General features: G+C 49.6%; 1 protein-coding gene across 1 annotated transcript in view; it reads right to left on the reverse strand.

Moving 5' to 3' along the window:
* Positions 1 to 5,469: 5,469 nt before the first annotated feature.
* Positions 5,470 to 13,779, reverse strand: part of Grip2 (glutamate receptor interacting protein 2) — a 33,892-nt gene continuing 25,582 nt past the window's right edge. Inside the window, exons 22-24 of the mRNA XM_059258221.1 lie at positions 10,023 to 10,166; positions 8,437 to 8,583; positions 5,470 to 7,594 (exon numbers count right to left, since the gene is read on the reverse strand). Of these exons, the coding sequence (XP_059114204.1) occupies positions 7,436 to 7,594; positions 8,437 to 8,583; positions 10,023 to 10,166 (450 nt within the window). The 3' untranslated portion in view covers positions 5,470 to 7,435. The remainder of the gene's footprint in view (positions 7,595 to 8,436; positions 8,584 to 10,022; positions 10,167 to 13,779) is intronic.

Consider the following 13,779-nt stretch of genomic DNA (forward strand, 5'->3'; position numbering starts at 1 on the left):
CCTGGGTGGAAGGCCAGCCACCTCCTGAGCCCACTCCCCAACAGTGTCCCTGCACTTGTCTTCAATACCCACCACTGTCACCCAGCCCCTGGCCCTGATAGCCCTTGTTGTGATCTTGTCTTTCCTTGTCTGCATGTAAGTAACATTTTGAAGTAGAGCTCATGATTCTGGTCCACCTGCCTCTTGGAGAGAGGGAGGGCTAAGCTGTCTACCAACCAGCCTGGAACAGGTCAGATTGTGCCCTGCCTGTCAGATGTGGGCAGGAAGCAAGGTATAATGCCAGATTTAGATAAGGACCATGGTGGGCCCAGGAGGACTCTCCTGGGAGATATTATTTGGTCCCAAGAGCTACGTTAGCCCCCATGTGGAGGATCCCTACTGGGTGCTGTGGACAGTCCCAGAGGAGCCCCAATCCAAGGCACTTTTGTAAACAGGAAAACTGAGGCCTAGGGTAGGAGAGACTTTTTGTGAGCTGAGTGGAACTGGATAATTGAGTCATTTGTAGCTCCAGGCTCTCCGGGTATGGGCAGAAGGAAAGCAGGACCAGGGCATTGTCTAAGTAAACCCAGGCCTTCCCTGTCAACTAGAGGCCAGACTGATAGGGCCCCCTGCCTATGCTCATGGAGCAGAGACCAGCACCCACTTCTGCCCAACCTCACTCTCCTGCTCCCCCCAGGCCCAGGCCCATGCTACCCTTCCCTCCTCCCCCAAAGCCTTTAGGAGCTAGGAATTGATACCCTCCCGCCACCCCCCTGCCCCCACCAACTTGTACCACAGAAACTGAGGGCCAAAGACATTGCTAGTGTGAAGAGCCTTAGGCAGGCTGAAATGGCAGGCCTTTGGCCTCCATGCAGCCTGAGGCTACGCAGGAAGTAGCCTGAGATGGTTTCTTTCCTTCTTGGGAAGATCTTGGGGAAGGTTCCCTCTATACCTCTGGCCCCCAGTCCTTCTCTCCCTGGAAGACCATGCAGACTGTAACAAAACACGAGGAGAAAGTAGCATGGGTCCCCTCTGCACAGGAAGGGGCTTTTTGTATCCCAGGGTGTCACTACCATGGCCAACAGCATTCCAGCCCTGCTCCTCTGGATGGGGCAATGCTCTAGACAGTCTAAAGAGGCACCGATCCCGGTTCCTCTCTCCAAGATGCAGACACAAGCCAGCAAGGCACCTTAGAGAAGGCCCTTCACAGCCCACTCAATCCTGAGATCCCCGTCCCCACGGACACTGTAAATACCTCTGTGTGCACATCCCTCCTTCATTAAGTCCAAAACCACACACAAAACAAAACCTAGATACCCCAAGATGGAGAGGGGTGCCCCGGAAGCCAGACGCAGGGCTCCCGCCTCCCTTCCTCCATGCTGACCTCCCAGTAGTTGGGTCTTCACAGGAAGCTGGTTTTCCATGTTCTTTGGGAGGGTAGAGGGGTGGTGGTGGTGTCATTACAGGCATGTTCTGGCATGTTCCCTAAAGGACAGAGCATCTTGTTATATATTTGGCTTCAAAATGAGATGGTAGCTCCATTTTTTTTTAAACCCAATTAATCTTTCCAATCCCTAACAACTGTGACTCTGTATTTAGCACAAGATAAAGCTGAGAACGTGGGTTTTGCCTCCTTCAGAAATATGTCTGGCTCATCAAGACATTTTTTAAGAACTTCAAAATATTTTTAAGATATTTTAAACTTTTGTAAAAAATAAAAAACAAAAAAACAAACGCACACAAAAGAAAAACCTAAAACCAACCAACAAGGGGAGGAGCGTTCATGTTTGAAGGATCCTTGGTGTGTGACCTGTCTTGCAGTATACAAGCTCTGTGTATTGATGTTTAACGACGACGACCCTGCATTTTGCAGGATTTCGGTTTTTTTTCCTCTTTTGCTTTTTAGATGAATATGTATATTGATATTTTAAATCCATCTTTGCTTTTTTTAGAGGAGTTTATAATCACCTTGTAACACAACAATAAACATTTCCTTTTTAAAATCCAAGAACGTGTGGTGGTGTGTTTTGGAGTGGTGTGTTCACCTCTACATGGTGGCAAACTGTACAGTTTATAAAGGGATTTCACTGTGGCTAGAGAGACGGTTCAGCTGTTAAGAGCATTTACTGGCCTTGGTTTTTGAAACAGGGTCTCTTGCTAGCTTGGGGCTGGCCTGTGAGCCCCAGGGATTCACCTGTCTCTCCTCCCCAGCTAGGGGATTGTAAGAACTACTTCACCTGGCTTTTAAAAAACAGTGATGTAGGGCATGATGTTACGGTAAGGGGGTATGTGCATGTGAATGCAGTGCCCACAGAGGCCAGAAGAGGGCATCAGAGCCCCTGGAAGATGAAGTGAAAGGTCGTTGTGAGCTGCCATGTAGGTGCTGGGAATCAAATCCAGTCTCCTGGGAAAGCAGCAAAAGCTCTCAACCACTAAACTGTTCTCTAGCCCCCACATGGCAAATTTATATGGGTTTTGAGGGACAAACATGAGGGTCCTCATGCTTGCAAAGCCACGCACAGCACCTGTACTGAGCCACCCCCACTCCCCAGCCAAAGCAAGAGCCACATTGTTACACTGTTATTAAGTCTCTGTACCTTACAAGAATAAGTGTCTGTTTCCTAAGCCTAAAGTATCCCCCAAACCATGTTTTTCAACCTACTTTGAACTTGTAACCCCAGGATGTATGCCCACCCCTTTTGCCTTGCTAAACTTCTGCACCTGTGATATATGACTGCCCTTTTGTCTTACAAAAATGTGTCTTCCCTGATATGAGGACTCCCCTTCCACACAATGGATTCTTGCACTTATCTATCCGACAGGCAGCCTTGAGCCCTAAGTCCCAACTCTTCTGTCCAGGTGCTAACAACCAATTATCTCAACAGCTTTTCTATCAACCCTAACCCTTTCCCATAAAAGGGACCTCAAAGTCAGTGAGGGGATGCTCTCTGTAATCCTAACTTTGAGAGAAGCAGCAGCTGGCCAGTTCTAAATACAGCTTACTTTAATCAGACAGTCATGGAACTGGGTGGGTCTCCCCCATCTTCCCCAGGTCTAACAGCACCTTTATCCTAGCTTAGTCATTACATCCAGTTTCCGATTTTGGAGCATTTTGGATTTCAGGTCTTCATATAAAGGGTGTGCTGTGGAATACACTGTAAAGATTTGTCACTCAAATTGTTTTAATAAAATGCCAATAGTCAGGCAGGAAGTATAGGCAGGGCAACCAAACTAAGGATGCTGGGATGAAGAAGGGTGGAGTTGAGAGAGACAGCAACCAGCTGCTGAGGAAGCAGGACATGTAGAAAATGAGATAAGTGGGCCATGTGGCAAAGCATTGATAAGAAATATGGATTAATTTAAATGTAAGAGGTAGTAACAAGCCTGAGCTATCAGCTGAACATTTATAAAATTGATATTATCTCTCTGAGTCAGTTATTTGGAAATGACTGCTTGTTATTTGGGAGCAGGTGTGGGGACAGGAAAACTCTGCCTACCATGACGTTCCCTGTACTAGCATAGGTAAGAACTGCTGAGAAGAAGTTCTCAGACCAGGTTTGCTCTTGGGTTCATAGATTTCCTAGCCAGATCTTGGGTGGATTGGGGACTACGAGTCTTCTCTGGCTGGTTTCATAGTGTGACAGAATAAAAGAGCAACTCACCACCATGTTCCTGCTGTCCTTTTGATGGCCTCTGTCCACCTCCATCCCTTTATGCTTCCCAGTCAATTGGCTTGTGTTTGGATCCTGGCTCCACTCTATACTGTGTTCTAGGCAAGTCACTTAACCTCTCAGAGATCTGGTCCCTCCTCTGTAATGTGTAGAGAGAGTCCTTCTCTGAAGGCTGCTAGAAGGATCTCACTGTTCTTACAAAGTGCTCTGAGCTCTCCTTGGCACATAGGCTGTGTGAATGGTGGTGGCCCTCACTCCTACCCCCACCCCCCACCTCCCTGAGACAGTGAGCTCACAGACATCCTGAGGGAACAGTTTCTCTCTGCCTTTAGATCTGCAAGTTTCCCCCGCCCTGTAGGCCTGACCCTGTGCTCTGGACCCTAGAACCAGTGAACTTACCTTGCCCCAGGGCCTCGAAACTTAGGAGCAACAGCCAGACAGCCAGGCTACCCACTTGGCACCTCCTTTCACCAATGCCAAAGATTCCCTGGCTGCACAGATTACAACACATCCCACACCGCAGCCTAGTTTCCAGTACCACCCTCTCTGGGCTGTAGAACCTGCTAGACTCATTCATACTGCAGGTCCTTTGCACTTGCTGCCCCCCCCCCACCACCACCACACACACCTGGGACACTTCCTCCCTGTCTTGACTGGACTGGCTTCTGTCCTGCAAATCTTACTGTGACTATCACTCTTTCAGAGAAGTCCTTCCTGGGTTGCAGGTCTCCTCACCCTGGTCACTCTGTTCCCATAGGTTATGTTTTCTTCACTATTCTTTATGCCTTCTCAAAAGACTATGACCAGTTCACTGTCTACACTAGGGTGTACAGCCAGCTGGCTTTTTTTTTTTTTTAACATTTTTATTCATTATGTGTATGGTGGGTAAGTGCATATGAGTGCAGTGTTAATGGAGACCAGAAGGGGGTGTCGATCTCCTGGAGCTGGAGTTATGGGCAGTTGTGAGTTGTCTAATACAAGTGCTGGGAACTGAACCCAGGTCTGCTGGAAGAGCGAGCAGTAAATGTTCTTAACCACTAGGCGCCCAAAATGGCCCAGTATTTTTTTGTTTAAAGATTTGTTTCATTTTATGTGTATGAGTGTTTTGCCTGTGTGTGTGTGTACGTACACCACATGTGTGCATGATGCCTGCAGAGGTCAGAAGAGGGTGTCAGATCCCCTGGAAGTGAAGTAATAGATAGTTGTGAGCTACCATGTGGGCTCTGGGAACCAAACCCAGGTGCTCTGCAAAAGAACCATGCTGTGGGATATCTTTCTGTATGCTGTGAATATGTGTGACTCCCACTGGATGATAAATAAAGCTGTTTTGGCCTATGACAAGAAAGCTTACAGCCAGTCGGGAAATCCAAGCAGAGAAACAGAGAGAAAGGTGGGATCGAGAGGGACATGAGCCTGCCTCCAAAAGAGCAACAAGATGCCAGCAGACTGGTAAGGCCACGGCGACGTGGCAACATATAGATAAATAGGAATGGGATAATTTAAGATGATAGAGCTAGCTAGCAAGAAGCTGAAGCCATAGGCCATACAGTTTGTAATTAATATAAGCCTCTGAGTAATTGTTTTATAAGTGGCTGTGGGACCGCCAGTGGGAGAGATTCGTCCAGACTGCGGGGCAAGGCAGGACCAGAGAAACTTCTGGTTACAGAACCAAGAGCTCTTAACCACTGAGCCATCTCTTCAGCTCCATGGACCATTTTATGAATGAGTGAAAAGAAGTTGGGGGCTGAAAGCTTTACACAGCTGAACCTTGCCAGCCTGTTGTTATTATTTTTTTAAATAAAGCAAACAACCTACCGTGTGCATTTAACCAATTTTATTAAAAATTCATCCCAATAGCACTCACCTCCCCCCAGTCACTGTGATACCTGGTGGGACAAAGATTTATCCATGGGTCCCAGACAGACCAGACAAACCGGCCTGTGCAATGGAGCCATGGGTATGCTGGGTGCTTCCTGGGTGCCCTAAGAAAACCCACATAGAAAAATACTTTACAAGGAATATGTTCTAATATTAGCCAGAGAAAAATACAGCTCTGGGGGTGGGGGGGTGGGGTGTCACAGGGGAGGTACCCAAAATGCATAGGCAGGCAGGATGCTCACTGGGGAGGGAGCTAGGGATGTTGTGTGGGGCAAACACCCCTGTGAGAAGCCAGGGGGATATTGCATATGAGAAGGCCTCAGGCCATGGCCAGAAGGACCACCCGCTTGGCCTAGTTGCATATGTCTGGGAGGATGGGAGAGCCTCAGCCCGAGGGGAGGGCAGGGGTTGAGTTGTGTTTTAAGAGCCTGGAGTCTTTGAGTGGAACACAGATTTCCCAAGCCAAGAGACCCTAGAGTACAGTCAGTCATGCCACATACCAGAAACCCAAAGCGGCTGAGCCATCTGCCCAAGATCACACAGTACTGGGTGCTGGTGGCCACGAGTCACCTCTCTGCTGTGCCATTCACCTGCCCTCGAAGCTGAAGGTCTTGATTTGTCTGTTGCCCGTGATGGGTGGGCAGTATCTTTTTACCCTGGGGCAGTGAAAGCAGAGGGACCCTGGAGAAGCCATCACAAAGGGCAAGGTGTGGGGGAAGCCACGGAAGAGCAGAGAGTCAAGGGGTCTCAGTGGGTAGGTGGAGATGGCACTGCGTCTGCTCAGATTCACCCAAGGTCGCACAGCCAAGAAGGGAACCAGGAGCAAAGAACGGCTTCTTGGACCCCCACCTGTCCTCTTGAACAGGGAGTCTTTCTGGCAATGAGTTTCAAGGGCAGAGAAGGGGAGATGGGGTAGGGTTGGAGGCCCCTGGTTCCTAGAGACCTTGAGCTGGGCAAACACAAAGCCAATCCCCAGACCAGCCCAGACCACTGGGAGGTGGCTTATGTCCTGCTTGAAGCTGAAAGGGTTCTGTTTGGCGGAGATGAAGGAAGCCCGATTTAGGGATGCTGGTATCCCCAGCTGTAAGAGGGGGCCTCCTTGAACAGCCTCTTTGGACCTTGCTCCCCCAGGCTCCTCTCTTGTCTTTCAGCCACTTTCTCTCCATCTCAGCTCCTCTCTCTCTCCTCTTCCTCCTCCTTCCTTCCACTGATAGGGTCGGCAGGAGAGCTGTGACTCAGCCTTGTTTCCGTATCTGTTGGAACAGCAGGTGAGTGGGTGCTCCTGGACTTTTCCACCCCGAGCAGTGACTTGGGCTAAGGTTTTTGTGGAGCAGGAGGGTTGATAGCCACAGCTCTGCTCTGGGGTATAGAACCAACCACGAAGCTGAAATGATTGAGCCACCAACCTGAAGGAAAAGGCTAGCATTCCCAGATGTCCCTACTTGGGGTTTCCCAGTGTGGGCATTGGATGCTGGAGGCTCTCAGAACACCAAGGTTTGGGAGAAAGGGGGTTGCTATTCTCCTTGTGCCTCATCCTTCCTGGTGGCAGGGTCCCTGTGTGACTGGGTACCACCCGTCCAGTTGGATCACCGAACGCTTCCTGCCACAGTCCAGGACTGTCCTCCTGCTGATTCGCCTCCCAGGATGGGAAACACTGGCAGCTCATTTCAGTTACCACGCTGAGCCAGGCTGTCCCCACTCCTGTCGCTGCCCTGAGGTGACAGTGCAGGGATCTGGAGGAACCCCAGCTCTCTCCTGGCTGAGCAGCAGGGCTGACCCCTGTTAGCGGGGGTTCTCTGAGCGTCCTGAAGATCCACCTTGACGATGCCACTCTGCCGGGTGTGGAATCTGCAGACCCACAAGTGGATGAGTGGGGGCCACTCCTCCAGCTGAGCTGCATGATGACCTCAGAGCATCTGGGGACTGCTGGGGCCTGGCGCTCGTGGTGTCCGGCGGCTCTGGGCCAGTGGGTTACGGCTGACAACCAACTCCAGGATGTCCCCAGCCTCTGCCAGGAGTGGAACTGCTAGACAGCAGTCAAAGTCCCGAGTTCGGACACGGTTGACCTGCACAGTGCACAGCCGAGGGACAGAGTCCCTGAAAATGAAAGTTCTAGAAAGGAGCTGCACCTATACGACTGACTAGAACCGGAGAGAGGGTGGGATGGGGCGGGACCAAAGCTTCGCATGTATCTTAGCTCCCACTGAATAGCCGTTCCTTGCCCGCCTATGTCTGACCTAACACCCTTTCAACGATCAAGTGACCATTAGGTTCCACCAACACCCCCCAAACTAAGAATGGCATCAGAGCCAAAGCATGGAGTTCTGACTTGCCATAACCAGCCTACCTGATATATCCACCAATATTTCCTTGTAAATTGTACTGATTTCAATCACTCATGGCTCTAGAGTAAACTCTCTCATCCCCTTTGAGGTGAGAACTGTGTTTTTCCTGAAATGAAGTCCTGCCCCACCCAGATTTAGGAGAAAACATAAATTAAGTACATTTAGAACAAATGTAACAAAATGGACAAGGGAATAAAAATAGCTGGAGCAAGGGAAGGGCAGTCTTGGAGGCTAAGTTAGGAACAGCCTTGTTTCCCAGGCCCTTTTTGTTAGAAGATCACGTGACTGTCTCTGGCCTGTAGGCTGGGAAGGGATCTGTCATATAATGGTTTGGAGTGAAGGCAGGAAAAAAAAAACCCAAAAGTTTCCTACACCATGGAGTCTAAGGAGGTCACGTGTCTCAGAGGAACAGTTACTAGACAGGCAGGCCGTCTGTCAGCCAAGGAGTCGACAGCAAGTGGAACCTCAGCCTCACCTGACTCACCCCACTGGCCGTTCCATGCACTTTCAGAGTTCGAATCAAGCTCTGTCCCTGGGCCAGTGCTGGGGCTCCCCCGAGTTACCTGCAGGAGTCTGTCAAAGGGCTGCAGGCCTCCGTGCTGGGCTGGCCCATCAACGCGCACAGTGTGGACATAGACACCCTTCTCCAGGAGGCCATCCGAGACGCTGAAGCCAAAGTCGTTCCGCACCGGGTCCTTGTGCAAGGTCACCTGGGAGGAGGAGGCGGTGACCTTTGCTCCAACCCCCATCATGTCCCTGGGATCCAGGCCCAGTCTGCTGGCTGGCCATACTCTAGGCTGCCCTCAACAGTCTTGAGCCTGGGCCCTGTGGTATTGACCTTGCCATGTGCAGCCCGCAGGTCCCAGTGCTCAGGGGTCTCTTAGAAAGGGGAGTAGGGGATCATATCATAGTGTTTTCATCACTCTGGGCAAACCCCTGGATTTGGCATGTGCTCTGATGTCTTGGTTCTTATATAGACACACACAGCTGCAAGAGACGCAGGTGGTGCCAGGAAGCTGCGTCAGTCATCTGCCTACGGTGGCATGCAAAGTGGTCTCTTGGTATCGGCAGGGTACCAGCTCCTGGACCCTACGAGGATCCCCAAATCTGCAGACGCTCAATGGTGTAGGTTCTGCACAGAACCTGTGCCTGCCCGCCCACGGGCTCAAGTCCTCTCCAGAGGGCTTCTGAGACCTAGTTCATGGTTGGTGCTACGTAGATGATTCACCAGGAATGAGGTCCAAAGTCAGCCCATGTTTGGTACAGATTTTTTTCTGTGAATACTTATTATTATTATTATTATTATTATTATTATTATTATTTTAGATAGAGTCTTTCTATGTAGTTCTGGTTAGCCTGGAACTTGCTATATAGACCAGGCTGGCCTTGAACTCACAGAGGTCTGCTGGCTTCTGTCTCCAAAGTGCTGGGATTAAAGACCTATACCACCATGCCCAGCTTTTCCCTAAATAATTTAGATCTGTGGTTGGTGGACTGAATTCAGAACCTGTAAGAAGGGAAGACTAACTAACTAACTAACTAACTAACTAACTAACTAACTATATATATGTAATGTAACCTTAATGTGTGTATACATGTGTGTATGTAACATACACATTTGTATATGTGTATATCCATCTAGGGATAAAGTTTGCTGAAAAAGAATAGCCCACTCTGTATCACAGGTGTGTCTGTATGCAGGTGTAGGGTGCAATTACCCAAAAGGTGAAATTTTCAGAAAACCCAAAAAAAAAAAAATCCCTGGGTGTTTTTGTTGGTGGTGGTTGGTTGGTTTGGATTTTTAAAGTTTCTATTATTTTATGTGTTTAATATTTTGCCTGCATGTATGTCTGCATACTCCTTGTGTGCCTGGTGCCCTTGAAAGCCAGAAGAGGGCATCAGATTCCCCGAAACTAGAGTTGCAAATGGTTTCTAGCTGCTGTGGGTGCTGGCAATCAAACCTGGGTCCCCCAAAGAGCAGCCAGTGCTCTTCTTAGCTGCTAAGTCATCTTTCCAGCCCCCAAGTCCCCATTTTTCAGAGAGGGAGAATAAATCTCAACAAAGGGTCCCAAGCAGGTAAGCTCCTCCTGGTGCCAGGCCCCCTGTGCCCACACTCTGCCTGCTTGCAGCCCCCAACCCCAGTGCCCACCCTGTGCATCTCCAGGGGTGTTGGTAACAGAAGCTCCTGCAGGTCTTCAGGGGATGTTCGGACTTCCCGGCTCCGGCGCCAGGGCCGAGATCCAGGCCTGCCATCCACAGCCACAGTCTGCACAGCACCTGTCATGATGGAAGCCTGTGGGGACACGATTGTCACTCAGACACCATATACTTACTCCATCTGGCTCTGTCAGGCAGGCGCGTGGTCACAGGTGAAGACAGTGGAGGAGGTCGTTGACCAACCACAGAATCAGAACAAGAGCCTCTGGGCACTAAGGGCAGAATAACGTCTGCTCTGTGCCAGGCTCAGTCCTCAGCAATTACAAGTTTAACTCACCCCACGATCTGTAGGACTGAGCCGTTTTCTCTGTGTTACAAACAGGTTTAGTGAGAGAATTTGAACTCGGAATCTGACTCCACAGTCAGGGTTCCGAGCCTTGGCTCACAGCATCAAGGCACATCCATCCTGGAGTGAGAGTCCAGGACAGAGGGAGGAGTCGGAGATGCCTCCAGAGCTGATGTCTCGAACAGGGAGGGGAAAGACACGGCAGAGCTGGACTGTGGGGACACCTGGAGAGTCAGGGTCTTCCAGCACCCAGCAGCCTACAGGAAGCATGTGACTTTTTATCCCATAGTGACAACAGGGTGACTCTGGAGCAAGTAATTGGTGAAGAATGTAACATGAACAGATGTGAGTGTTTAGGAGGGTATGGTGGCCAGGAAGGACATGGTGGGACCATGGAGCTGCCAAGCAAAAGGCAAAGGAAAAGTGTCATCTGGACAAGGATGGAGATGAGAAAGGAGCGGGGCTATGGGACGGGATGGGGCAGTGGGCAGAGTCAGAAGTGCGTGTGAGCTGAGAGCATCACATTCAGAAAGGGACATCCACAGACTACAGAGGTGCCAAAGTAGGAGGAGCCTCTTCCAGTGTGATATTCCTAGGCACCCAGCTATCTCCCCAGCCTAGAAATTTCTCTCTTCACATCCATCATGGTATCTGAGTTTCCACTCTGTCTGGCACTGATGTCCAAGTGCCAGGAAGACGGAGAAAGCAACTGCTTTAGAGAGAGCCAAGCTGTTAGGAAGAAGTGGGGGAGAACCTTGGTGGAGTGGATGTAAGTGCCTTTTGCACATCTCACCTCCTAGAGAGTCAGGGTCTACTGGGAAAGACCAGAGACTTGGGATCTTGGGTAAAGAGTCCTTAAAGAGCAGAGAGCTTAAGTGGTAGATCAAAGGGGCAAGTGCTTACTGCACATGCATGAGGAGTCACGCCAAGGTCCCAAGAACCCGTGTAAAGGCATGGCAGTGTGCATCTATAATCCTAGGCTGTATGGGGGATGGGAACGCAGACCCCTGGGGCTCACTGGCCAGATAGTCTAGCCAAAATGGTGAACTCCAGGTTCAATAAGAAACCCTGTCTCAAAATAGAAGGTGAAAGGGCTGGAGAGATGTCTCAGTGGTTAAGAGCACAGGCTGCTCTTGCAGAAAACCTGGATTCAGTTCCCAGCACCTATATGGCGCTCACAACCTGTGTAACCAGTTACAGGAGTTCTGATGCCCTTTTCTAGCTTCTGTGGGAAAACTGCACACAAGTAGGGCACATATACATGCAGGCAAAACCTGGTCTGGAACTAGCGAAGTTCAAAGACTCGAGACCTCAGAGACACTCCACTACCACAGGGCACAGAGTACATGGGCAGCTGCAGCTACAGCAGCTGCAACATTGGAGCTGAAAAGCCCACCTGACCACACACCCAACAGATAGGTGAACCTACACTCTGACCACACACCCAACAGATAGGCGAACCACACTCTGACCACACACCCAACAGACCGGTGAACCCACACTCTGACCACAGACCCAATGGACAGGTGAACCACACTCTGACCACAGACCCAACAGTTAGGTGAACCACACTTTGACCACACACCCAACAGTTAGGTGAACCCGCACTCTGACCATAGACACAGCAGACAGGTAAACGCTCACTCTGACCACAGACCCAACAGATAGGTGAACCACACTCTGACCACACACCCAACAGACAGGTGAACCCACACTCTGACCACACACCCAACAGATAGGTGAACCCGCACTCTGACCATAGACACAACAGATGGGTGGACCCACACTCTGACCACAGACACAACAGATAGGCAAACCTGACCCCAGGTGGCTGGAACTAATAGAAAGTACAAAAGAAAATAAATTTAAGTCTGTCTAAAACACACAGAAAAGTAAGAAGCTAAAAAGTAAAAGACGTTAAGAAAGAAAATCTCAAGATGTGAAAAGTAGAGAGCTTGGGGAAATAAAATTGTAGAAATTGCCAGGGGGTTGTGATGCACACCTTTAATCCCAGCACTGGCAAGGCAGAGGCAGGCAGACCTCTGTGAGTTCAAGGCCAGCCCGGGCTACAGATTGAGTTCCAGGAAAGGCACAAAGCTACACAGAGAAACCCTGTCTTGAAAAACAAACAAACAAGTAGAAATTGAAATGATCTCTAAGAATTGGATTGAATATTGGGATGAATACAGCCAAGAAGAGGCTTGGTGAGTTGGGAGAGAGATTAAAGAAGGCAATTGGCAGTTAAAACCCTGTGCTGGCTACTTTTACATCAACCTGACATAAGCTAGTGTCATGTGGGAAGATGGACCCTCAGTTGAGAAAATGTCTCCCTCAGACTGGCCTGTGGCAAGCCTACAGCGCATTTTCTTGTTTGAAGATTGACACAGTAGGGCCCAGCTCACTGTGGTAGGTGCCACCCTTGGGTAGGTGGTTCTGGGATGTGTAAGAAAGCAAGCTGAGCAAGCCACGAGGAGCTAGCCAGTAAGCAGCACCCCTTCATGGCCTCTGCATCTGTTGCTGCCTCCAGGTTCCTACCTTGAGTTCCTGTCCTGACTCCCTGGATGATGTACTATGATGTGGAAGAAACCCTTTCCTCCTCAAGTTGCTTTTGGTCCTGGTGTTCGTTTATCACAGCAATAGAAACCCCGACTAAGACAACCCCAAACATGCATTTCTGTAGATTTCAAGTGTTTAAGTCACGTGACAGTGGAAACCATTAAAATATTTGATACTGAGTAGACAGCAAGAGTCCCACAAACAAAACCTGTGGGGTCACAGCCAACTCAGTGCTTACAGGTAAACTCATAGCTTTGAAAGTATTTTATGTGAAGAAAGAAGAGTGGAGACTAAATAGCTAAGAAACCAGGACAAGTATCTTTACACACACACACACACACACACACACACACACACACACACAAAGTCTAAGAAAATGAATATCAAAATGAGCAAGACAGAAAACAAACAGAAAGACTGGAAAACCAAAATTGGAGTTTTGGGTTTTTTTTAACCTGGTAATCGGCAGGGCTGATGAATGGGGGAGAGCCCCCAGTCAACAACGCTAAAATAAAATGGGGGTAGTGGTGGTAGCAGATGAAACAGAGCTTTCAATTGCTCTCAAAACTGAACTCAGAATAGCTTTGTCAGTCCCCCTGTCCCATACCTGAGTGATGGTGACCCTCATCACCCATGCCCTGTGTGCACATGCCACCCATCCACAGGGACAGCAGGATGGCCTCAGGGCACTTCCATGCACACACTCAGATATGCACGCCCTAAAGATATGCAGGTGTGTGCACGTGCCTCACACTCAGATATGCACGCCCTAAAGATATGCAGGTGTGTGCATGTGCCTCACACTCAGATATGCACGCCCTAAAGATATGCAGGTGTGTGCACGTGC

The sequence above is a fragment of the Peromyscus eremicus genome, chromosome 3 (genome assembly GCF_949786415.1).
Source record: "Peromyscus eremicus chromosome 3, PerEre_H2_v1, whole genome shotgun sequence".
Classification (NCBI taxonomy): Eukaryota; Metazoa; Chordata; class Mammalia; order Rodentia; family Cricetidae; genus Peromyscus; species Peromyscus eremicus.